This window comes from Physeter macrocephalus, chromosome 2 (genome assembly GCF_002837175.3).
Source record: "Physeter macrocephalus isolate SW-GA chromosome 2, ASM283717v5, whole genome shotgun sequence".
Classification (NCBI taxonomy): Eukaryota; Metazoa; Chordata; class Mammalia; order Artiodactyla; family Physeteridae; genus Physeter; species Physeter macrocephalus.
The window spans coordinates 100,959,396-100,986,558 of NC_041215.1; the positions used below are offsets into that span (position 1 = coordinate 100,959,396).

The 27,163-nt window shown below is 39.1% G+C and overlaps 1 protein-coding gene across 3 annotated transcripts in view; it reads right to left on the bottom strand.

Annotated features, from left to right (window-relative positions):
- ANKRD44 (ankyrin repeat domain 44) overlaps positions 1 to 27,163 on the bottom strand; it is a 317,462-nt gene that overhangs the window by 86,950 nt on the left and 203,349 nt on the right. For all 3 annotated transcript variants that reach the window (XM_028480445.2, XM_028480424.2, XM_055089237.1), the window contains 6 exons: positions 17,111 to 17,225; positions 8,405 to 8,487; positions 7,154 to 7,217; positions 5,087 to 5,155; positions 3,583 to 3,723; positions 1,295 to 1,375 (listed from right to left, as the gene is read on the bottom strand). In XM_028480445.2, coding sequence (XP_028336246.1) covers positions 1,295 to 1,375; positions 3,583 to 3,723; positions 5,087 to 5,155; positions 7,154 to 7,217; positions 8,405 to 8,487; positions 17,111 to 17,225 — 553 coding nt within the window. The remainder of the gene's footprint in view (positions 1 to 1,294; positions 1,376 to 3,582; positions 3,724 to 5,086; positions 5,156 to 7,153; positions 7,218 to 8,404; positions 8,488 to 17,110; positions 17,226 to 27,163) is intronic.

A 27,163-nucleotide genomic window follows, 5' to 3' on the forward strand; every position in this document is an offset into this window, starting at 1 on the left:
TTTTGCGGTACGCGGGCCTCTCACTGCTGTGGCCTCTCCCGCTGCGGAGCACAGGTTCCGGACGCGCAGGCTCAGCGGCCATGGCTTACGGGCCCAGCCGCTCTGCGGCATGTGGGATCTTCTCGGACTGGGGCACGAACCTGTGTCCCCTGCATGGCAGGCGGACTCTCAACCACTGCGCCACCAGGGAAGCCCAATTCTAGAGTTTTTGAATACCATTACTGTAATTTTGGAATATTAGGGCAAAACCGTTGTTATTCTGATTTACTCACAGCGGTGTTTCCTGTGCTCACCCCAGGAACAAAGTTATGTCCCCACAACTTGCCCTGGGGCCTCACTTTCTAACCACACCTTTCCACACCGGTCTGGACACGGGAGGAGAGCCCAGTGTGCAGCTGGAAGACCCCAGAGTGGACATGAGCATTCAAGTCCCAGAGAAACGGGTCCCTCTGACAGCAGGAGAAGAGAATAAGCAAGTTAAGGACTGTGTGTGTGCAGACTCTGAGAGCACTACATCCACCGAGTCTCACGGGGGCGGGACACAAACTGTGGGCACTGGTTATTCAGGTGTTCATTCATTCAACAAACAGTTACTGATCACCAGCTACCTACTGGGCACTGCAGTGGGCAGGGCACAACCTCCTCACTCCCGCTTCCAGTGCACGAAGGGCTCTCAGAGGAGGAAGCATTAGGGGTTCCCACGTTCTCCACAGCCCTGGGTGCTGGCAGTCACTCCACCACAGTAATAGCTGAATCTCTGTCAGACACCAGAGCAGGGCAGGTGGGATGAGGGGTGACAGAGCAGCTGTCTGCAGGAAGCAAGGAGCTGTTTGTAAGCTGATGGGTGTCTTCTGGGGAGAAGGGGAGAGTACAACTGGTGCATTTCACACCAAAATCTCAAAACATTCATTCATAGAATCTGCTAAATAGTTATCCTCAGGTCACAAAAGGAGAGCCAGAGGCCCTCAGAGGAGGCTTAATATGTCCCCTGAGGCACACTACATGGCAGAGTCAGAAACCATATTTAAGGTACCTAGTCCTAAAAACTGCTGACCAATCACAGTGATGGTCACGGCAAAGGTTTCAATTTTAGAAAGAGTTCCTTGTGTGAAAACAGCATATTTGAAGGATATATTAAAAGAACAGTTTCTTCTTCACCAAAGGCAAGCCCACATCACTACTGCAAGAGCCCAAGTGAGACCCCCAAATAGTAAGGCTGGCCCACGCGGCCACCCAGAGCAGCAGACAAAGCATCAGTAACTACACCTTGTGCTTAAGATGAGAAGAAACTTACAATGCAGCTTCCTTTTCTTTCAGCTCTCTGGCTCTTTCAAGTTCTTCGGAATTTTCATGGGCGTTTCCTAAGATAGTCTTACTTCTCAGCATAAGGGAAAGAAAAAAAATTACAATTAGTGGCAAAGTTGCTAACGATTTTGGTGCAGTTTATATCTTAATTTCTCCCCCAACTCAAAAGAAGCAAGCGCTGATTTTTCATGGAGGATATACATGGTTCTCCCCAAGGCCATCCAGTAAGTCTATTCTCTCCCAAGGAATCCGACTGAGAACATGACTTTCCTAAAACTTCCACCGAGGTATCAGTGATTAAGACAGCAATCATGCTGCCCACCCTTCCATGAGTCTTCTAAACTCCCCACGGAAAGAGGAAGTGACTAGCTTAAACTTCCCTGGCTCCTACAACATTCCTTGCTGCCTCCTTGGCTGTTGAGCATCTCATTTATCCAGGAATAAATTGGTTCCTAAGCACCCCTTATCTGCCAGAGCAATTCTTCACCATCTAGGATTCCTCTGCCAGCTCTTAACAGATGAAGTATACTTGTCTCCCATTCTATTCCAAGTGAATAGCATAGAGCTTGGCATATAGTAGATGCTCAATAAATGTTTGTTGAATTAATAACATGCGGCCCTGGGATCCTGAGGCTACAACAGTCTTGCCAGTATTATATGAAGGAAAAAAAGCTGTGTTTTCCAAACTGTGGAAATATGGATCATAATCCATTACTGACTTGTGAAATCAATTTAGCAGGTTGAAGTCAGGTTTTTTTGTTTTTGTTTTTGTTTTTTTTGCGGTACGCGGGCCTCTCACTGTTGTGGCCTCTCCCATTGCGGAGCACATGCTCTGCACACGCAGGCTCAGAGGCCATGGCTCACGGGCCTCTCCGCGGGATGTGGGATCTTCCCGGACCAGGGCACGAACCCGTGTCCCCTGCATCGGCAGGCAGACTCTCAACCACTGCGCCACCAGGGAAGCCCTGAAGTCAGGTTTTTTTAATGAAATAAAAGTATATCAAAATGCAACCCACATAGCAAAAGTAACTATGGTTTTATGAAATCTTTGTTTCCATTTTCCATACATATGTATAAAACATATACATATGTTTTGAGTGTGTGTACTGGGTCATGATGTAAAATGTACTGCTTAGTGTGGGTCACTGTCTAATACATTTGAAAGCCATTGCTTTACAAGAAAAGGAGTTAGTACTGACCCAGAAGCAACTCCATTAGCACAGGGCAGCAAATAACTCAGTAGTTCTCCAAACAGGATCACCGAAAAGTATTCCTATGAGCATCGGCAGGCAGACTCTCAACCACTGCGCCACCAGGGAAGCCCTGAAGTCAGGTTTTTTTAATGAAATAAAAGTATATCAAAATGCAACCCACATAGCAAAAGTAACTATGGTTTTATGAAATCTTTGTTTCCATTTTCCATACATATGTATAAAACATATACATATGTTTTGAGTGTGTGTACTGGGTCATGATGTAAAATGTACTGCTTAGTGTGGGTCACTGTCTAATACATTTGAAAGCCATTGCTTTACAAGAAAAGGAGTTAGTACTGACCCAGAAGCAACTCCATTAGCACAGGGCAGCAAATAACTCAGTAGTTCTCCAAACAGGATCACCGAAAAGTATTCCTATGAAGGAAGGCCTGGTCCTCAAGTCTTTGAGAACAATCTCATAAACTGTGGGCACCTCTTCCACCTTTTCCCCCTGAACTGGTTCACTTAATTCTGCTTTCCATTCCTAGCCACCTAGAATCCAAATATGATCAGGGTACCCAACTTTCTCTACTCCAGCTCCTGAAAGAGTATTCATGCCCAGGTGTGGAACAACAGTGCCTATTTTAAAATACTGATGCTGCATTTGAAGACCATTAGGATTATGCATAGGTGGATATTTTTGACACATGACATATTTATTAGCAAATGTAAGTTTTACAGCAAATGAAGCATGTAAGCGGTGATGATGAAAACCGCAGTATATGACAAAACAAATTACGACAGATTTTGAATGAATTGAAAACCTGAGCTTGACAGCTCCACTTGGCATTCAACCCAAAGAACAGAGAGGAGAAGAAATTGTGCAGTGACACATACTAATCAGACGTAAAGAGAGAAGAATGGGAAACCCGGGGCTAGGGTTGAAGCAAGTCTAACTCCTTCAGGTCTGGATGAAAGGGATTCTTCATTCACACTCTCTGTGAGGCGGTATGAAGAAAACTTAGCAACCTCCCCCCACCTCCCCCACCCCGAGAGGAAACAGAAGTAAGGCTGTTTTTACTTTCTATCCATGTCTGATGCAGCAGCATAGTGCAAAGCGGTGCGGCCCCAGTCATCAGTTTCATTAACGCTGGCCCCTGTGGTCACTAATGTCTCAATACAATGGAAATGACAATTTGCAGCTGCATAGTGCAGAGGGGTCCTGAAAAACAAACAGCAGTCTCTTACTTCATTCAGTCTGCAAAACAGACGCCCATCATTAGCACCAGCACAGACAGCAGTATTCCTAGGGGTGTTGGCTCTCAGTGTGGAGGCCAAGAGACATGGCTTTCTCTGACTTTATGTTAGAACGAAGGCTACAAAGATGGTGGCTTCAGACAAGGCCACCCACCTGTAGATCCCTCCTTTCTTTCCATTCCTAGTGCCTATCCTGGTTCAGGTCTACATTACTGCTCCTTTGGACTCTTGCAATACCACCCCTTTTGGCCTCCTTTGCCCTAATGCAACTTCCATGTAACTTTTACTTGGCATCGATGAAGAACTGGATTTTCTAAGGTCCAATACCTACATATAACAAATCTGTACTAAAACCTTCAGTCCGCCCCAGTGAACAAAGCGTTGATTTTTTAGTTTGGAATTGAAGACTTTCCCAAGCTAGCCCTGGTCTATCTTCATAAAGTATCTCTCTCTCCCCTAAATGTGTCCAATGCTGTTTCCAAACTGAATGACCTGAGGTTTTCTTGATCGTGTCCTCACTTCCTCCACCTTTCCTCATGCTGTTTTCTTCCTGGTACCAGCTAGTATTATGGCATGATTTAGCTATGCATGCAAAGGACAATTAAGGTAAGAAAAGTTCTATGACCCACCCCAATAGCCAAAGGGGCTATAGGTGGCGTGTGTGTGTTTCACGTTTTATTTATTTATTTACTTAAATTGGGGTATAGTTGCTTTACAATGTTGTGTTACTTTCTGCTGTACAGCAAAGAGAATCAGCTATATGTATACATATATCCCTCTTTTTTGATACCTTCCCATTTATGTCACCACAGAGCATTGAGTAGAGTTCTCTGTGCTATACAGCAGGTTCTCATTAGTTATGATTCATGTTTTAAATGTGTCTAAAGATTTATCCCAAAATGAAATGTTCAATAAATACAATAAAGTGCTCCAGATCTTGTGACCAAATTCTGGGTTGGAAGGGCTGAAGTGTTCTCCTCTGCTACAGACATAACTTTCTAAACTATATCCATGTGGGAAATTACATATTTTATAGATATAAATATATATGCACATATAAAATATGTAATCCTCCACATGGATACAGTTATATATATATATTGGAAGGATCAGAGAAACAATTGGCACTTCTAAACAGAAGCAGGGAGAGGAGATTCTTTCCTTGTGCCTTGTGCCTGCTTTGTTGGTGTAGAAGAGGTTTCCTTCTGAGAATGGAATCTCCCCAGCTAACTTCCTTGTTTACCATTTCAACATAACACGATTTCCAGATGGACTGCTCCCCACTCCTTTTATTTAGGCACTTGAAGCAGAGTTCCCTGTTTACATACCTCCCACACTTGTCCTTTCTATGGAAATCTGCTCCGCTGCTCTGCAAGAGTTTTATACATTCCACATTACTAGAAAGACAGGGAAAACATCATTAAGATGGTGGAGGTCAACTGCTGGGCTATCTTCAGAAAGAGCTGTTTTCTGCAGAGTGCACGCCCAGATGAAATGAGAGCACTAGCTTTAAATTCTGCTAACACAAAAATAACCTGAACACATTAGAGTAATACCATATCATAAGGATCTAAAGTTCCCACAATTCCTTTTTCAAAGCTAATATATCAATACATTAGAGAGCTTGATGGAACATTTTCAAATCCATGACTAAAGAATTTAATGATTATTACATGATGAAACGTTTCACTGTTGGTTTCATTATTTACCCTAAAATTCTCTTTCAAAACCATCACGAGTTTACGAAACAACCCCTTAAACCTATAATAATTTCATGTCACCTTTAAACAATAAGCCAGAATGGATGAGCATTACCTTTTATCACAGCAGAATGAATTCACTATGATAACCATTTTCGACCCAGACTCTCCTTAATGGAAAATAAAACAGCAGCATTTCCCTGTCTTGGTAATCTAGGTAAATGAACGTGCAGAACCAAGGCCGAAAATGATGTAATGGAGCGTAGTGATCTTCCAAAGCTTCTTTGTCATTTGCAGAAGCAATAAATCATGTTTAGTAGAGAGAAAAGAACCCATTGAAGTGAATTTTCCTATTGAAGGGCATATAGCTAAATACTAATCCTAACAGGGTTTTCAGACATGAATCCAGAATGGTTTGTTGCCACTTTCTGTACAGGTCTGATATTTTTTAAAATGGGGGTATAAAAAGAGACGCTCATCCATCATTGTTCTAAACTTAGGATGCTAAGAAGTGGCCTAGGATTTATGACTTTATTATCGTTTAAATAAGAAAAATGATCTCATTAATGATAAACATGAGGAGGGCTCTCCCCACCCCACTTCCACCCTTTATAGCCACCTTTCGCAGAGAACTAGCGACTAGTTTAAGTCATAAAATATAAGAACTTTATGAGGTCATTAAGTGTTGGTGTAACATGTCAGCTGATGTAAAGCACCTGTCTCTTTGAGCCAAAGGATCAAAGACAGAGACAGATCCAAGTTGCGTGGCTCAGGAAGTTCATTCAATTTGAGGAAATGGGGTGAGGAGAAGGAGGTTCTTTTTTAAAAAATAATAACAAAATTATGAATATAAAACTAGATACAAGACTTTGGAAGGGAGCCATGCAAATAAAGGGTCCTAAAGCTTCACAGTCAATCCACCTCTGTTAAATAGGTAATACCTTTGGTAATATACAGTTGACACATGGAGAAGCACTGCTGTTCCTTAAGACTAGGAAACTGACTAAGAACCAACACCTTACCCAAACGAGGCCATCCAAAGGAAACCACGTTTGGCCAATGTGTGGTCATATATCAACAATATATTGATCAGAGCCTTAATCTAACCACTGATATGAAAAAGAGTATCTGATGAAAAATTCTCTTTACAACTTAAAAAAAAGGCAAGGATTAATTCACGTTTTGCCTATCCTTTGGGTTTCTTGACCTTTGTTCACATTTAATCATTCTAAGGACTTAAAAATCAGTTTTGAAATAAGGACCAAAATGTCTGTAAATGAACATGAATTAACTCAACCCTGGATTCCCTTGATCGTCAAACCACCTTCCAGCAACAAAAGAGGAAAAACTTAGGAACAAATCTCAAATTATTTTCTTTTGGTGGAAGAGGTACCAAGTAGGTATATATTCTATAGGCTAAAGACCTACAATTTAAAATTAGAAAAAAAAAAAGAGTGAGAGAAGAGAAAACAAAAGAAAAAATATTTTCTATATGAGATGGGCTAACACTTTTTCTTTGGAAAAACAAACACATGAGTAATCTGGAAATTCAACATAGTGATATTTGGTATTGGTAGAAAGAGTTCTTACCCGTTTTACTAAAGAAGTTGCCTTTGATCCACAGACAACTTAAGTCAGTTAAGATGAATTAGTAATTAGGCCATAAGATAACAACTAAAATTGTTAACTACTCACCCTCCTGCAGCAGCAGCATGAAGGCACGTTCTTCCAAATTTATCTGGGGTGTCTATTTCAAAGCCTGCAGACAGCACGTGCTCATTACTAAACAAGGATACTATGCTATACTTTTGTCCTAGTTAAACCACAAGAAACATTGCAGAGACAGAAAAATCAGTTAGTAGAAAAACCAGAACGCAAGCCACTGTAGTCAGAAAGAGGTTGTCATGGAAACGAATGGTAACTGCTCAAGCTTGGCAATTTTATAGGAAGAACCGTGAAGTCAAGAAGAATTTATTTTCACATTCAGCCCTGGGTGAACTACAGCCCCGTATTTCAATCCCAGGATAGAAATTTATGAAACCAATTTGAGATAAGTAGGGCAATAGACAGGCAGACAGAACACATGGAGAAAACATGGAAGGCAAAGGAGTCATTGTAGCATGCTAGAAGAGATATTTTCTTAAGTGTATTATTAGCTTTCAGTTGGTTTAAGATTTGGGAAACGTGCTTTCATGCAGGGGTTATTGTTAAACATGCCAAAAGCAGTGAAAGCGGAATCAATCATAAGTAAAGAACTTCAAGGAAAAATAAAAAAAAAAAAAGCCTCTGGGATATCTGTTGAATGAATTCTTAAGCAATCTTCGCCTTGCAGACCTCTATCACCTTTGAAAGCCAGGAACTTCTTAATGCATGGAGGTTGGCAGAAGCAGTGATAAGAAAGATTAGCAAAGCTCCAAACCAGAAAGAATTTCTTGGTTCCAAATAGACCCGCATTAAAAAAATAAAAATGAAACCTAGTTGGAGGGGTATCAACCACAGAAATTTTTCAGAGCTCAAGGAGTGGGATGGTAATTTGACATTTTCTACCATTAAAACGTAGGGGATTTGGCCTTTTCCCCTTGTTGAAAAATATGAAATGTTATGCCACCAATTTAAGCCTCAAAGATGTTTTCTCCTTCTATGAGAAACTTCCTGTAAGCTACGGCCATCCCTGCCTGCCTCTCACTCTGGATCATGTGAGCTTTAACTTGATAAACAGACAAGACTCTCATTCTGGGGCAGGAATACTGACATTCAAACAGCTTCAACACCATGAGCCGCTGGGAGCTGTCACATGCAGTTAGCTGTGGACACAACTCATCCTGCCAAGTTGGGTCATGGATGACATGAAGCACAGGCAGCCGCTCATGCTGACCAGACACCTGAAGCCACACGGCTCATTTACAGGACATGTTAAGCCTGATCTGTGGTAATGGAGTTACTTACCCGATGACAATAACTTTCTGCAGCAGTCAGAGTGAGCATTGAGGGCAGCTAAATGTAAGGGGAACATGCTATGGATTCCACACCTGAGGAGGAAAAAAACAGAGCAGCTCACAGTAACAGATCTCAAGATACCCGTAGAAGGGGGATGATCTTTCTATAAGTTCTCTGATGAAAATTAAACCCATGAGACCTTGCTTAGGGACTCTTGGCTGAAATAATTATGCAATCATTTCTATCTTAAGATAATAAAAATCCTGGACCTAAACCACAACGAAAAGCCCATAACAATAGGAATATATATTTTTAAGAAAACATTTCACATAAACAGAGACTCTAAGCATTTAAAATTAATTTATTTTTCTTTCAGCTTAGCAATTTTGTCCCATTCATTCACTCATTCATTCATCTGTTTAACACTTTATAAGCATCAGATACCATGCTAAGTGCTGGAGAAAACATGAAACTGACAAACCCTCAACTTTGAAAAGCAACCTGTTTTATTCCTTGAGTTGATAAACGAATATTTTATTATTGACCTATTATGTGCCAAGCACTTTGCTAAGAGTTAATAATGGCTGTACTACTGGAAATAAAATTTTGGATGAGAATTAAAACTAATGTTTACCTTCGGCAAGTGAAACTTCATCTTCCTAATAGCCTTTTATTTTGCACATTAACCCACACAAGAATAACAGTCACAAAATAGTTAATAGTTATCTTGCATATATTTCATAAATCTAGCATATTTTCCCTGACAGCATTACAGAAAGAATCCACAATAGGACTTCTTAGACTGACCCCTGCCATAACACAGTCCCTGGAACAACCCCCTGAGAGACAGGCAGCTTTCTGATGGCAGTGCTTTTTGTCCTTAGAATTAAATCTTCCTCTTCCTGCCCATCACCTCTCCTCAAACAAGGACCCAAAGTCAAAGTCGTGAGCTGAATTGTAGTTCAAAACAAACAGCATCATCAGGAGGTCCCTGTGTACTTAGAAGCGTGTTAGTGATCACTTCTCATAACATCTCATCTTATTCAAATAATATATTTCAGATTTTGCAAATCCTCTACATAACACAAGGAGTATGAGACTATTTATATTTACACCTGCAGCATGAATCATCTAAGTTTCTTCCCTAGCACAAAGTGGCCCGTTTCCAGATTCTATGCTGAAGGAAAAATTTTATTTGCTATCTCAAAAGTTATTATGATGTGCGTGAGTATGTGAAAGTATATACATGTTCACAGATAGTTCATGGTATTCAGTGTTCTGCAAAATTCGAGTCTGCTAGCAATTAACCACCTCTCTCTTTTCATGAGAACTTCTTTTTATTTGTTGGTGTTTTTGTTCAGTCTTCCCTCTGTCCGTTTTCCTTTCCCTATATGGAGATTTCCAACCCAGTGTATATAATAGCTGGCATCCATCAAGAGATGCAATTTGCCCGTCTTCCGGGTAAGTGTCACGCGGAGGAGAACTGCTTGTAATTGCGTCTCTTGTCGTTTACCAAAAAAAAAAGAAAATTCTGAAAAGCAATCGCATCAGTGACAACCTTGATGCTCATGAAAAGGAAGAGGGAATTGGGGGATGGGAGAGAAGCTTTTTATTTGTGCTATTTATATTGTTCCCTCCCTATGCCAATGAAACACACTAATTTTTTTGATGTATAACATGTTTTAAAAGCTCTTTACTAAATGGAACTTTAAGCTAATACGATTTTACCTAACCATTTTATTTGTTTGGGGGACTTAAGGCAAAAATCTTTGATTAAATATTTCTGGACATTTGCAAGAAGAAAATGGAGAGACTATTTTCTAGGATGGTTGTGAGTTCCTGTAAGAACATGCCTAAAACAAGGAGTGGATTTGTCCAGATTTGAGTCTTCCTCTTTCTTTTATACATGTATACACAAATATTTAATATGTATAAAAATATAAATACTTTTAGTATTTTAAATATTTTCTAAATACCTACACATACTTACACACAATATTTATGATACAGTTTATATAGGTACATAAAATAATACAAGCAAATGAATTAGAGAAAAGAGTATCAAACTCTATAATAAAACAATCAAGAAAAACATAAAGTATGAGATACTTTAACAGCCTCAGTATAACATATTTCATAAACTTCATTATTAACACTTCTAACCAACCTTACCATTTAACACCATTGTCTTTAGGTAATTTGTCACACTCTACATTAGCTAATAATTTCATTTTTTTCTGCTGCTACTTATAAACCTGAGAAAGTAAGGGAGGCAGAACTCTAAAAGACCTAGCAAAAATTCTCTTTGATATTTTTTATTCCATAATTAATAAAAAGTCACTACCTCAATGCAGGTTTTGAAACATATTAATTTAGACTCAAGTACTATTGGCATTTGAACTTGAATATGATGCTCCGGTTCAAAGAGAAAAACTAAGTACCAGGCCAAGATGGGAAAGAAAGTAAAAGTAGAATTCAGAATCTCTGAATCACTTAAGAAATGATTAATGCGTTTCAAAATAAAATTTCTCTCCTTTATTGTTATAAAATAAGACTGCTTATAAAGAAAGGATCTTAAAACCTTTAGCAGGAAACTTAGGATTTGGCTGTCTCAGTCAAATAAGCAGCATCGCTCTGATTTCATCAGGTCTACATCAAGGAAGATCAAGAAATAAAGATGTCAGATAACACTAAACTTAACAATGCATAAATTACAGGAAAGGGAAGACCAACTACAGTTAATTTGCTACATTTATTTGAGCAGTCATAAAATTAATGGAACATGTTTGTATTAGCTATTTCTAATTTAGCTGTTAGCTGGCATCTCCTACCCAGTTATCTCAGAATAAATGAGGTCAGAATAAATTGTAGAGAGCCATCAGAGGTGAGGAAAGGGTTTTTGCACCATTAGAATATCAGTTTTTTTACGTTTTCCCCTTGGCATTGGGGGACACGGCTGTCCCTTTCCATATCCAGGCTTTTCTAGAGCCTTCCCTTAGGCCATATGGTAAAAAACACTGTGGTTAAGGTGATGGGGTCAGAACCTTTGGGTTTCAGTTCTAGCTTTGCCATGTGCCAGCTATTTGATCTTTGGCAAGTACATAATGGTTCCCTCACCTGGAAAATAAAGATAATAAGTGTCAATCTTACAGAACAATTGTAAGGACTAATTGAGATAATGTGCATAAAGTGCTAAATAGAACATCTGACCCACGGTTAAGCCTTCACCATACATGTTAGTGGTATTTTTGCCCTTGCAATTATTATTAGCTTAGTTGGATAACCAGCAGTCTGTGAGTTTTGAAGTGGTAATCAGGTTGTACTTCCTTAAAATCAGGTGTGTGATTCCTTAAAACCCAAGAATGAAGTGTGATCAACTAGCATTTCTGTTCTCTCTATATATATTTCAAAATGCTTTACAATACTTATCTCTCAACTCTCCCAGGGAAGGTGGGATTGGTTTAGCTTTGCCCACCAAGTGGGTGAGACAAAAAATTTGATGATTTTCGATCATCAAATGATTTTATGATTCTTACTCAACTGATCAAACCAAACCCTAAAATAAACTTCTTATTAATTTTATCTATGCCATTCCAAGTATTTATCACGCACCCTTAAGTTAGAGGTACTTGGGATAACTGACAACAATGAGGCCTGGTCCTTGCTGTTTACGACCTACAGACATTTTCAGTGGTTCCTTTTGTATCAAGTCCAAACACTCTAATGTGGCTTACAAGGCCCTTTCTGGATCTGACTGTTGCTTAACCTCTGTGACCTTCTGTCCATTCCTCCTGGAAGAGCCAGGCTCTGCCCAGCCCTAGGTTTTCACATGCAGGGCCCCCCTGAAACTCTTCCCATTCTCTCCTGCTTCTCCCAGCGTTTCTCAAACTAGTCAGTGCATCTCCGGGGGTTGCTGGAAATATCTTAGGGCTTTTAAGAGGTCTCTGTGGCAATTTTTAAATTGTCTTTTCCTTTTGATGGTAATCGAAAACAGCTGGCATCAAAGCGTATTTCAGCTCATCTGAAGGACCACCATATCACCACACACCTCTGTCAAATTTCAGCGCCCACATTTGTACTTAGGATCACAGCTGTGCTGAGTAGTCCGACTTTAATTGGCAGGAGCTAATGAGAAAAGAAGGTGGACTTAATAGAAAATGAAATGTCTGAGTCTAGGGAAGGCCAATGATAATGTAGCACACTGAGCCTCCTGGATGCGCGGAATTTGGCAGTAGTCTGAGTAAAGGTCTCTGCGCCGTATGACGGGTCCACTGCCCAGCCCACTTTAAGTCACTGCAAAACCTCCACTCCCATGGTGTGTACTGGATCCTAAAGACTCAGCACCTTAGCCACCAGGACCATAATCCCATGCAAAATGTGAAGTATCACATCATCCACTACAAAGAAGGGCAGCAAGCCTCCTGCACAGGATCCAGACAGACAAGGATGGAGTCTCATTTCTGCCCACTAGTTCTGTGACCTCAGGTAGGTAACTGAACCTCTCTGTGCCTCCTTTGTTTCACCTGTAAGATGGGCATAATCATAGCACTTACCCCATGGGGTTGTGACAGTTAAATGTAACCTCTCAGAGTGGGGCGTAGCATAGGTAAGCACTCATGAGTGTTTGTTACTATTGTTGTCCCGTGCAGTTACTATGAACATTGGTGGTTTCTGTTTGCATGTATTTTGTAATTTTTTTTTGATTTATGCTATATTAGAGTCAAAAGCCTAAGGAGTTTCTATCTAGCCTTATATTTATACATATTCAAACATTATAATAAAAATAATCTAAGTCGATGCTTGGGATCTGAAAGACTTTCAATGAAATAACTAATCACTACTTGTCCTACAGGTTAACATCCCTCTTCCTGGAAGCTTTGCTGGCCCTGCTATCTCCCAGATATGTTTTCCTGTATCCCAGTGGCACCTGGCGACTGTTCTGGCATCACACTTAGCATGTGTGATTGTCATTGCCTGTTTAATTCTTTCCCCCACCTCCGTAGGCTATAAATTCCTTGGCAGAGAGCTCTGTGACCCCAGAACCTGACACAGTGGGTGACACTTAACAAGCTATCAACAGATATTTAGCGAATATAAGAATGTCAGAACCAGTTACCTGTAAAACTACAATACTGCTAATTCTGCTGCAATTGAGGCAGAAAAAGCAGTGAGAGCATAATTGGTAAGATGGAGGACAAATTAAAATCCTAGAGACAAGCACCCCAAACCTAATAAAGTTAAAGAAGAAAAAACCCAATGGCTCCGAAACCACGTAAAGTTGCATAAGCACCGAGTCACACTGCAGAAACTTCTCTGACTTAAAGTTCAGAGAAGCAAAAAGAATAACAAAGAACATTCAATCAAGGCCTGAGAATAAGATGCAAATAAATTCATCAGAAAGTAATGACCATAAAACTTGTCATAAAGAGATCTTTAAAAATACATTGGCCATATTGTTTATGAATGAAAGTGGGTTATTTTCATAAATGCTCTTTGTTCACTTATTTACAGAAGGAAAGGCCTGTTTTTCTCCTCTTTAAGGAGCTATCCTACATAAATCTACAAGGAGCCCAGAGAACAGTGACTTTCTGGGGAGTCTTTAGCAAATTTAATCTTCTCCAACTCTCTTCCCCCTCACTTGGATATTTTTTCCTTAGATGACTTCCCTTTCCACACACTATACACACTCAGACACACACACACACACACACACACACACAATTGCTATTTTAATGAACCACTGTTACTGAAGGCAGCATGTCTTAACCCCAGATAATGCTGTGACAGAAGAAAGCATACGTATGTGGCTCTTTGAGGCTGGGACAATGTTTCCCTTGTCATTGTCCCCAGGACACAGCATGGTCAATGGAAGGAAAGGCTACCTGAACAACAATGTCATTCCTAAGGCATTTTTGCCACAAAGTTTGTATTAGCATAAATTGAAGGGAAAATAATTACAAGGAAATACTTTGTGTTTATTGAGTTAAATGTGTTTTTTCAGAAATTTTACATAAGTATTGGGCCCAGTTGATCTTTATTCCTCAAGCGAGTTCAAATCTGAAAGAAAATCAGAAATTTGCAGTTCTTTGGCTAAAACTCCCCAAATAACCCAGAGTTGAAAGAAAAACATCACTGAAAATATTAACATACCACAGGTGAAGCTGGTTTGTACCTGACATTTTATTTCTGCTTAACCGACACTGAGCATTTAAAATCTCTGGCTTTGGGTAGCCGTGGCCTGCTTGGGAACTGTAGAATCTGGTGAAAGCCTCCTGAATCCTAGTACACGGCTCTTTCCAGGAAACTGAGCTGCTTCTTTTTTTTCAATGTGGACCATTTTTAAAGTCTTTACTGAATTTGTTACAATATTGCTTCTGTTTTATGTTTTGGGTTTGTGGCCACGAGCCATGTGGGATCTTAGCCCTCTGACCAGGGATCGAACCCGCACCCCCTGCATTGGAAGGCAAAGTCTTAACCACTGGACCACCAGGGAGGTCCCAAACTGTTTCTTTTGATTTGCAACCTCCCAGTCAAAAAGGTCCTCTGGCTTGAAGCAGATTCCTTTTTCTTCTGAGACAACCCACTGTTCTTGCTATCTGTCAGCAGGCCCCCTCCTCTGTCCACCACCTTCAGTCTTGTCCTTAGCCCGAGCCCTCATCTTTTCTTCTCTGGACCTTTGCAAGAGGCTGCAAAGTGTTTCTAGCCTGGACCACCTCCAATCTGTCCAGACTGCTATGAGAGCTATCTTTCTTACACACAAATGGGAGGATTAGACACAACCTACCCTACACCCACTTATAATTCTTTAACAGCTTCCGAATGCCTCAGAATGCAATCTAACTCCTTAGCAAGACATTCGAGGTCCTCTGAAATGTGGTTCTTCCTACGTTTCCACCTCATCTCTTTCCACTCCCCCTAACATGTTAGATAACCCGGCCTTGGGAATCTGCTTTCAACATATTCACATGTTTGTGCCTTTGTAAATACTGTTCCCTCTTCCTGGAATGTCCTTCTTTGCTTCCCCTTCTATCTTTTTTATCTCACACAATTCTGTCCACCTGGCAAACTCCTATCCATCCTTCTTCTTGCTGAAATGTCACCTCTCCTGCGGAACTCAGAGATAGTCAGTGTTGCCCTATCCAAACCTCCATCATAACACATCTCATGATGCTGCAGTCACATTTGCTCTTGATCTTATCTCCACCACTGGACTGGGAGCCCAGAGGGCCACTGGAACCCACCATGCCCTCCCTGGACCATTTAAATTTTGGCTCATTCTCCACCAAGAATTTCAATTCTGTTGCACAAGCCTTGACAAATAAATTAGAATTCCTAATGTAACACTGCCCTCATATTTTGCCTTTCCTAAAGATTCAGTTATTGTTACCCCCAGTCTCTATAATAAGGCCAAACTATTTAAGCATTTAAGGCCCTCTTTAATTTGGTTCTCCTGCCTATTATGAAGTAATAAAAACATAGTTAGCATTTATTGATAGCCTACTATGTGCCAGGCACTGTTCAAAGAGCTTTTAACGTGGATTATCTTGTTGAATAACCTTAGCAGACGTATTTACATAACTCATACTCACATGGATCTTAACATATACCAGAGAGTTTTAATGGTGATTAAGTCCTTTAATCTTCATAACAAACCTATGGTAGGTACTATGATTACTCCCATTTTTCAAATGAGGAAATCAAAGCACAGACAGATTGACCAACAGGCTCAAGGTCACACAGCTCGCAAGTGAGGTAGCTTGGACTGGAGCCCAGCTAGTGCCCAAGAAAGCCTGGGTCCCCCGCACTGATATAACAGTGCCTCTGGGCGGAGCATGGCACTGTCACAGGCCTGCCAGGCCAAGCTCCTCCCGGAGCTGGGTCTGTTCCTGCTTGCCTCCCTGCTTAGGATGTCTGCCACTCTCTGCTCTATTCACATAACTCTCATTCTTCAAAGCCTACCTAAAACTCACCTTTTCCTTGAAAACTGTGGCCACCTTTGAGCTCTATCCTTCCTGTCTACACTCTGTGGCATATACTGTCTACACCAAACACTTTGCCATTAAAGTCCTGTTTCATTTTGAACTTTATTAAATACTATCTTGCATGGTTCTTTGTCTTAAGTGGGCCTTGGGCCTCCAACAAAATTATGAGCTCCTGGAAGGTACCAACCAGTTAACTTGCTTCTGAAATTTCCCACAGCACCTAACATTGCAACAGACTCATATAGATGTGTTATATATTCTTGTTGAATTAAAGTACAAAATGAAGTCAGGTCCCCCCTTCCCAATGTAGCAGATTTACTCAATTGCACCGTGTAAGTGTATCATTAATATGGGTCATTAATACATGCAAAACAGCACCGTGAATAAATTCTGAGTTTGCCCAATTATGCTTTATTTTTCCTGCTTAACTAACACTGCACATTGGGGAAAAAAAAGAATATTAAAAAGCAGGGTTAGGAATAAAGTTCAAGTTTCCTTAATTAAAACCACTGAAATAGGCCTCTTTCTGATATAGCTGAAAAATAAAACTGGTTCTTCCTTGCAACTGTCATAAAAAGTCACTTAATTTAGTTCAAATTTAATCTGTGTTTAGCATAATGGTGCAGATCTGCCTTAACCTGGATAAATGGGAACTATCTACGGCATGGCAGAATCCCTTTGGCAGTATTCCCACATGTGGAAATTATTCCACCATATTTTTGCAGTAACCTACTTGGCTGTGTCAGCTCCACTGGTTATTAAGGTGTTAATCAAAAGTTCATGACCGTATCTTGCAGCCACATGGAGAGGAGTGTTGCCATCCTTATCCACACAGTCAATTTCACCTCCTGAAAAAGACATTTTAATACAGAATTACATAAGGATTCAGGTTGATTCAGATACTACATTTTATGCTAGTCACTCACGTTGACCAAATGTTGGTTTCATTTCTACTCTGTGCATCTCTGCTCTCAGGGACAAGAATGCTTTTTAAGGGGACAAGTTACCATCTGAGGTAGTAGTATTATTAAATCTGCATGGAGGGAAGTCTATTAGAAATACTTTTAGCTAGAAACAATAAATGCTGGAAAGGGTGTGGTGAAAAGGGAACCCTCTCCTACACTATTGGTGGGAATGTAAATTGATACAACCACTCTGGAAAATAGTACAGAGGTTCCTTAAAAAGCTAAAAATAGAACTACCATATGACCCAGCAATCCCACTACTGGGCATATACCCTGAGAAAACCATAGTTCAAAAAGAGACATGCACCACAATGTTCATTGCAGCACTATTTACAATAGCCAGGACATGGAACCAACCTAAATGTCCATCGACAGATGAATGGATAAAGAAGATGTGGCACATATAGACAATGGAATATTACTCAGCCATAAGAAACGAAACTGAGTTATTTGTAGTGAGGTGGACAGACCTAGAGTCTGTCATACAGAGTGAAAATGACATGGGGTGGGAGGGCTAAGTGAGAGTAGCATGGACACATATACACTACCAAATGTAAAATCAATAGCTAGTGGGAAGCAGCCGCATAGCACAGGGAGATCAGCTTCGTGCTTTGTGACCACCTAGAGGGGTGGGATAGGGAGGGTGGGAGGGAGGGAGACGCAAGAGGGAGGGGATATGGGGACATGTGTATGTATATGCTGATTTGCTTTGTTGTGCAACAGAAACTACCACGGTATTGTGAAGCTATTATACTCCAATAAAGATCTATTAAAAAAAAAAGATACATGCAACAACAACGAAAAGAAATGCTTTTAAAAAACCTTTCCACATTGTCTTATTTAAGGTTCTAAAATCTTACAACTAGATTCCCTCTCTGAATAAATAATGTAATCAAATTCCACAAAATGTAACTCTGAAGACACATTCAATTTTAGTTTTACTTGCTTAATTAAAGACCTATGTAAATAAACCTTATGCTAAAGCATAAGAACCAGAAGGAACAGAGTGTTCAGGAAAAGATTTTATGTAGTTTGATTATGTAAATGATGATGAGTAAAATGAGTAAAAGCATCAACCATAAACTGAAAAATCTATATTTATTAAAACTATAACTTTAACCATCACTTTAGTAACACAGTAAACATCTTATTTTATTTTGCCTTCTTTTTCCCCTAATTTTTATTTTACTACATTTCTTTCTTTCCCTCACCTTTTCATATATATATGAAAAGTTATACATAATATATAATATGAAAGATAAATAGTCTAATCATTCATTTGAAGAACCATTTAGAAATAAGTCAGACATCATGACATTTCACCCCTAAGAACAGACAGTCTCCCACATAACCATAATCTCATCATCATATCCAAGAAATATAACATTGATATCATAATTTTACATAATATAAGTGCATATTCCAATTTCTCCAACTGTTCCCCCAAATGTGCTTTAAAACTGTTTTTTTAAAATCCAGGATCCAATCAAAGATTCTGATAGCATTTGGTGGTCATGTCTCTTTAGTTTCCTTTCATCTAAAACAATCCTCCTGCCTCTTAGGTATTTATATATTTATCTCCCATGTCATTGATATTTTGGGGGTCCACGCCAGGAGTCATGTAGGATACACTGCATTCTGGAATTGTCTGATTATTTCCTCATTACTAGATTCAGGCTAAACATTTTGGCAAGAATACCCCAGAGTTGAATTGTACTTCCCATCACATCTCCACAGCACACACATAAGGTCAAGTTATTCCATTATTGGGTGATGCAAATTTTGATTCCTTATAATAGGTACAGAGTGTCAGTTTGGGAACATGAAAAAATAAGTTCTGGAGATGGGTAGTGGTGATGGCTGCACAACAATGTGAATGTACTTATTAGTGCCACTTAAACATAGTTTAAATGGTAAATTTTATGTACCACAATTTAAAAAAAGAGGCTTGATTATCAGTAAAAAAATATCAGTAAGCTGATATTTTAAAACTAAAATACATAATTTTAAGCTACTAATACTATAATGTTTATTGTATATCTAAACTACACACACACATTTATATCTTCCAGGATAAGAAATACAAGAGATGCCGAGCAGCACTCTCCACTGTACAAATGTCTTTTCCCCTTTTGTAATTAACAAGGAATTTGTGGGTGATACTTCCAGACTGTGCACATACTCTATTTCCCAACAAAGTTTCCCATAATGATTTTAGCATATACAGGGAGTACTTCGTTCAAAAGTTATCTGAATTCTTTATTCTGTGTGCTTATATTATCAATTTGATACACAGGTTCATTTGATTTTGTTTTCAAAATGTTTACCAGATTTTTTTTTTACCAGCTTTGATTTAATTTTATTTTATTAATATGTAACACACATTTCAAAAGTCAAAAATTCTATACTTTTAACAAGTCCCACTCTCATTTCTACCCCTTTCACTTCACCCTCAACCACATCCTATAGTAATTAATCATTTTCATTAGTTTTGGTTTATGCTTTCTGTCTTTCTCTTTGCAAAAACAAGCACATAGAATCTTTTATACCATTTTTTTTTTCCACTTAACAACATACCCTCGAATTCACTCCTAGAGATCACTTCTTGGAAATATTCCTCATTTTTGTACAGTTTAATTATTTTTCATTGCATGGATGTAGTAGTTAAGTACACCAGTCCGGTATGGATGAGCATTTAGGTGGTAAAAATCATTTTGCTAATATCAGGAATGTTGTAGTGAATAACCTCATTTTGCAAGTGTTTTGTATTTGTTGGGTCTATCTTCAGAATAAATTCCTAGAAAGGGGATTTCTAGGTTAAAGAAATGAGTATGTGGTTATGTTAGATTTTGCCATGTTTCCCTCTTTAGGTGCTGTGCAATTTTGCACTCACACAAGCAATGTATGAGAGTGCCTTTTCTCCCCAGCCTTGTCAAGCTTTTGGATATATACCATGTAATGAGTGAGAACTGGTATCTCACTGTAGTCTTTTCATTTCTCTTGTTAAGGAAGTTGAGAATCTTTTAATATATTAAAGGGCCATTTGTTTACCTTTTTCTAGGAACCATTTTTTCATGACTTTTGCCAATTTTTCTAAAAGTGTGTGCATGTATGTGTGTGTGTGTGTGTGTGTGTGTGTGTGTATGAGATCTTTTATTCCTTAATTTTTAAAGGTTCTTAAAATATTTGGGAGATTGCCCATTTATTAGTAATACATGCTGCAAATATTTTTGGCCTAGATTTTCATTTGTCTTTGGTGTTCTACCCTGAAAAAAATTTTTTTCGTAATTTATGTCTTTTATTGTATTTAGATTTTGCATTGTAGTTAAAAAGGCTTTCCCCACATCCTAGCAATAAGGAAACTGACATATGTGAAAATATTTGCTACATGCATTAGTGATAATTGGGTAAGCTTCCAAGTAGTTTAAGAGTCCTTGAAAATCATGAAATAAGGAGAAATCAAGGAGAGGAAGGAATGGGGAGTGACTGCTAACTGGGATAAAGATTTTGGAGGGGTGGGATGAAAATGTTCTGGAATTACATAATGGTGATGGTTGTAAAGCCTTGTGAAAATACTGAAATCCACTGAACTGTACACTTTAAAATGGTGACTTTTATAGTATATGAATTATATCCCAGTCAAAAAGGAAGGGCCTGAAGAAAGCAGGAAAAGGGGAGGGAGTAAAGGACAGGGAAGCACACCAAGGAGAAAAATCATAGTGTGTACTTCTTGCTTATGTAAGCCCACACGCACTTATGCTTTTAATAAAAGAAAGCACCTAGGATATTGGGGCACCGAATATAAATTATTCTTGTTTTATTTCCTGACTATCCTGTTCATAAACAAATCTCTGCATCATTATGGAAAGCAGTAAGTTATTGAATTGTCAGCTCATGCTCTTAGATATCAGGTATTTTAGAATAGGTCAAATCTTAAGCTTTACTCTCATCATCAATTATTTTGAACTAAAGTAAGCTGATATTTTAAAAGTAAAATACATAATTTTAAGATACTAATACTATAATGTTTAGTTTGTATATCTAAACTACACATACACATTTATATATTCCAGAATAAGAAATACAAAATCCTGAGAAATGTAAATATTATATAAATGGCTTAGATCAATCTAAAAAGATATTAAGCATTTACTTTAAATAATATTTATTACTGAGAAAGTAATTTTCTCACTGTAGAAAATTTAGAAGATGCAGTAAAATACAAAGAAGAAAACAGAAGTCATCTATAAATTCACTGATTATCCGAGATAATCAGTATTAATATTCTGGATATTTTCTTCCAGTTGTTTGTATGTGTGTGTGCATTTGTGTGTGAAGACATTTCCCACGGTTGAGATCACAGGGTAGAAAGAGTTTTGTATCCCGATCTCCCCCTTAATATTACATCACAAACACTTTCCATGTCATTAATTAGTTTCATTAATGCAACTGTAAATGACTACATCATATCAGTATTTAGAGAATTCACTCAACAAGTCCCCAATTACTAGGCATTTAGGCTATGCCCAAATTTTGCCATTAGGAAAAACACAGGAATGAACATAATTATACATAATCTTTATCCACATTTCAGATGATCTCCTTCAGCAATATTTTTACAAGTAGAACTACTAGATCACAACTATGAATGTTTTTAAGGCTCTTGATGGACACTAGCAAATTGCTTTTGAGAAAGGCTGTGCCCATTTGCATACCCATCAGAGGTATACTTGAGCACCAGAAGGAAGCCATTGAGAGTCTTTTCAGATCTGAGGAAAGAGCATTAACTTCCAGGCCAAGACACTATTTCTTATAATATGACCATTAAAAAATCTTCACGATAATATCTGTATGGTCCTTCATTCTAATGAATCCTAACTATGACCACCAACTCCCTAAGATTTATTTCCAACAAACAATATATTTTCTAGCCAGGTGTACTGGTACAACAGAGTTAATGAACAAGAATCTCTCCTAAAAAGTGAAATAATTACAAATATATGTGAGCTTTGTAGAAGGGGAAGATGTTAAGAAAAAAAAAAAAAGAAACTCCAATTAGTACATATGTTTACACAGGATTTAAGATGCTTCACTCTGCAGCCAAGACTTTGGCATGTAGAGTTTAGCTGCTGCCAATAAATTTGCACATTTGGAGTTTGCAACTTAATAGCTGTTTACAAAAAGGTAATCCCTTTCTAACTTTGTGACAGAGAAATATAAATGGCAACTTGAATACAAATGCTGATCTTTCCTCATATCTTTGTGTCTGTGGGACAGTAGTGATTTTTAAAATCAGTTGTTCAAATAAATGGACTACAATCATTTCTGTAAAAGTAATAATTATGTATCTTTATATATACATTCTTAAATACATAGAAAAATCTGGAAGTTTCACCAAACTGTCAATAGAAATTCTTGGGATGGGGTTAGGGAGACCATTGATGGGGGTCATGGGGGATTCTCTTTAATAATTTTTTTTTTTTTTTTTTGCGGTACGGGGGCCTCTCACTGTTGTGGCCTCTCCCGTTGCGGAGCACAGGCTCCGGACGCACAGGCTCAGCGGCCGTGGCTCACGGGCCCAGCCACTTCGCGGCATGTGGGATCTTCCCAGATCGGGGCACGAACCCGTGTCCCCTGCATCGGCAGGCGGACTCGCAACCAGTGCGCCACCAGGGAAGCCCTAATAAGTTAATTTTATTCTACAGTGAGCATGTACTAATTTTATAATCAAGAAAAATTAAAATAAAATTATTGAAAACTTCTAGGGACTCAAGAAATAGTTCACAGTAATCTAAATTTAGAAATATCCAATTTAGGTCATTTTTATGCCTTGGGGACAGGCAGCCATCTGGTCTCCATGGATACCTCAGAGCAATCCAGGGTACATGAATCCATGTGGTCAGCCTGAAAGGCTGTAATCCATGTACATGTACCCACAGTGGTCAGCCTGAAAGGTCCACCCATGGAGCTGATCCAGGGAAATGTGGGAGACAGATCCCCAGACTTCAAAGAAGTCTTTGTCCTGGACAAACACTACATTGCTCATGTCCTTCCCAGCCAAGAGTAGGGCCTCCATGTTTACCAGCCTCAAATATGCCAAAAATTGGATAGGAAAAGAGAAGAGTGAAAAATACTAGAAAGGATGGAATAGAGGGTCTGAGCTGATAAAGTTTCTTGTTGTTACTGTCATTTCATAAGTCAATTTAAAACTGTAAAAATATGGGTAATTATCTTTGTCATTTAAGATATACTTCTAGAAAACATCATAACTTAGTAGAAAAATAAAAGAGACTATTTGTTATTCAGAAATATGTTTTATATTAAAGTAGGACCTCTAGATGAATGAATTTCTATCTTATAGTCACTCCCCAAGCCTTTCCATTTTCATTTGCTTGGAATGCAAATTAAATACCTTTAAAAAAATTTTATTGGAGTATAGTTGATTTATTATATTGTGTTAGTTTCAGGTGTACAGCAAAATGAATCAGTTCTACATATACATATACCCACTCTTTTTTAAGATTCTTTTCTCATATACGCCATTACAGAGTACTGAGTAGAGTTCCCTGTGCTATACAGCAGGTCCTTATTAGTTATCTTTTTTTTTAGCAAGTTAATTATCTTTACTATTCATTTGAAGGTTGCAAGTTAAAGGTTGGTTATCGATCATTGATTATTAGTGAGGAAAATAAATATCCATGAGTTTAGACATACGCAGAGCACGTCAGAAGGGATGATTTATGCAGCATTATCTAGGCATTCATCTGAAATTAGTTTTTCGTTGCACAAACAAGAATAGTTATCTTATTAAGTTGCCTCAGAAAGTCTGTAAGCCCAAAGGTCAAAAACCTCACAATGAATCATCCTAACCTATCACTTCACTCTTCCTTTTCAAACTTTTATTTTTAAAGCTTCTGTGAAAAAAAACATCATTTTGAACTTTTGTAACCTGCTGGACAGCATCTGAGGCAGCTGCCTGTGCAAAAGGCCAGATCAAATGCCTTCTGATATCAGATTATGTCTTCGTTTACTTCTTTCCCTCTCTGGCTCTGACAACACAGCTTCAGACAACAAACAACGTGATTGAACCACAGAGGTAGACTTTGCTTATTAACTTAAAAAAGAAAAGAGTCTTTTGGGTTTTTTTCTTAAACGATCACCTTACCAAAGCTGAATGCTTCTGGAAAAAAAAAAAGTTATCATAAAGAATAACCCTGACTAGAGAGCAGTCAGAGAAGTAGAGAAATGCTGCACAAAGTCCAAACATCAGAGCCATTTAACAAAACAAATAAACATCAAGAATGTTCCTCAGCAGGTCTTAGGAGCCAAGTGATGTCCCCATGGGGGACGGGCATTCCAGGTCCTGTCATGTGGTTACCCACTCTGGAGGACAGACACCAGGCCCTGGGGGTGTGAGCCTCTGGGCTTTTCCCAGAAAGAAACCAACAAACAGGAGGAAAGAAAAGAGCTTCCTATTCTTGTCCCTAAGGGCATTTTTTTTTTTAAAAAAAGTCGAATGGAAGAACTCACAGTTCTCACATCTGCAATGAATGCAAAGAACTGTTGGCCGAGAGAAGAGAATGCCAAATCATCCTTTTACAGGGATAAATAACTATCTGCCAAATGCAAGCGACTCTTAGAGTAAATAGAATTCAAGTTAAAAAACATTTTAGGGCTTCCCTGGTGGCGCAGTGGTTGAGAGTCCGCCTGCCGATGCAGGGAACACGGGTTCGTGCCCCGGCCCGGGAAGATCCCACGTGCCGCGGAGCGGCTGGGCCCGTGAGCCATGGCCGCTGAGCCTGCGCGTCCAGAGCCTGCGCTCCGCAACGGGAGAGGCCACAACAGTGAGAGGCCCGCTTACCGCAAAAAAAAAAACAAAAAACAAAAAACATTTTAACCTGTCATTGTTCATACAGAGAAGAGTGGTTGAGAGTTCAGTCTCCAGTGTTAGACTTCCTGGGTTCTAATCTCTGTTCCTCAACATATGTGCCATGTATCCCAACAGAAGTGACACCCTCTCTGCCTCAGTTTCCCTATCTTTGAAATGGAGATAATAATAGCACCTCTTTCTCATGGGGTGGTTGGAAGGATTTATGTGGCGTGCTTAGCCAAGTGCCTGGCACAATGTGAAGAACACTCAACCAATGTTAGCTTTATCATTATATATAAGTTATGTATTATAGCCACTATATCCTCAGCATTACAGGACCCAGGATCCCATTCAACCCACAAGCAAGATGCCAGGCCAGCCAAGAATGAGATAGGCTCTGAGACAAGCTCCTTGATCACAGAGGACAAGACATAAGGTCTCTTTCAGGGGTCGTCCCAACTCAAAAGTCTAGCAAGAAAGTCCAGAGAGGGCATGGAAGTCTTCAAGTCCACAGGGATGGTTTTTAGAGAGGTCAAAGCAGCCAGCAGCACCCCCAAGACCGTTGTAAGCACACTTGCATGACACAGGTCTGGCCCGCAGGGATGGACCTGTAGGAAGGCGTGAAAAACTGCTTTCTCTGATCTGGTCACTAGTGCTTGAAATTGCTCTGACAGGGAACAATGCTTTTTAATGCCACAGAGCTAAACCCTGGTGATTATGTTCACATTAAATTTTAAAAAATGGATACCAAATAGCTCCCTAGTTTTGTTTATTTTTAAGGCAGTGGACACTGTTTCTGAAAAACAGTTGAGAAGTACAGTGGGATGAGGAAAGCGTGCAGAGGAGAGTTGCTAGGGTCCCTCCCCACCTCCCCTTTACTTCAAGCAAAACAAAACAATTAAAGTGGCCTTTCAATAAAGTAAATGACAAAGGCATATCACATATTTCAAACTAGGATTAATGGGTGTTGTGCAGTTCATTTTCATTTACCTGCATTTGCTCACTGGAAATTTGTTGGGATTTCTTTTCTTCTATAGTTTCACTGAAACGCTTATAAATTTCCTGTGCTTTGCTGCAGATATTTTGCTTCCTCAGCATAATTTCCCTGGCTGGTCTTCCATCCAAATGTCAAATGACTTTTTAGTTTTATGACTTCAGTGCCTAAGACATAACTTAGTACCACTAACAATTCAAGTGTATGTCATCCAGTGTTCTTACAGATGAGAAAAAGATAGGTCTAAAAAAATTGACTAATGCCAGAATTTTGAGAACTAGAAATGTGGGTCAACTAAAGATAGTTAAGGAACTGCTGGATTCACCTGGAATGTCAGCATAAAATCTGAACTAAACCTGTTTTCTTTAAATTGTCTTTAAGATTTTCTAAAATAATAGAAGTTGTGTTGTCAAAGTCAAAAGTCAATCCACTCACAGATTCTGGCCATGACCGTCTAATAGTAACGTGAACCATGTTGTGAAGTGACACTCCCTAGTCCTTTGGTTGCAGAGACAACCCAATGGTTCAAACACACCTTTATTGTAAGCCTGGGAAATCACTAGATTATGTGATTTTCCAAGGTATCTATCAAGCCTTTGATTTTATGATCCTTTATATCATGTACGTACCTGCTTTTCCTCTGAGTCACTCATTTTCTTACTTTTGCCCAAGTAGCTTAACAAGTTTTAACTTATGGAACTACGGCGAATTCAAAAATTTAAAAATAATTCAGATTTGCTGCTGGAAAATGTCTGATACTTATTTTTATTAGTTTCAGAGTGAAAAATGCAGGATCTTGAGCCTATATAAGTAGATCATTTCCAGTTTCAAAACTCACATGTTCTTTGACTGACTGGGAATTGACTGTGAAACTTAGTGGCTCTATGTCCTCACTCTTAGGCTGAATTGGTGATGACGTGTCTAAGAGCTTTTAGCAAAGTTCATCAAAGGACAGTA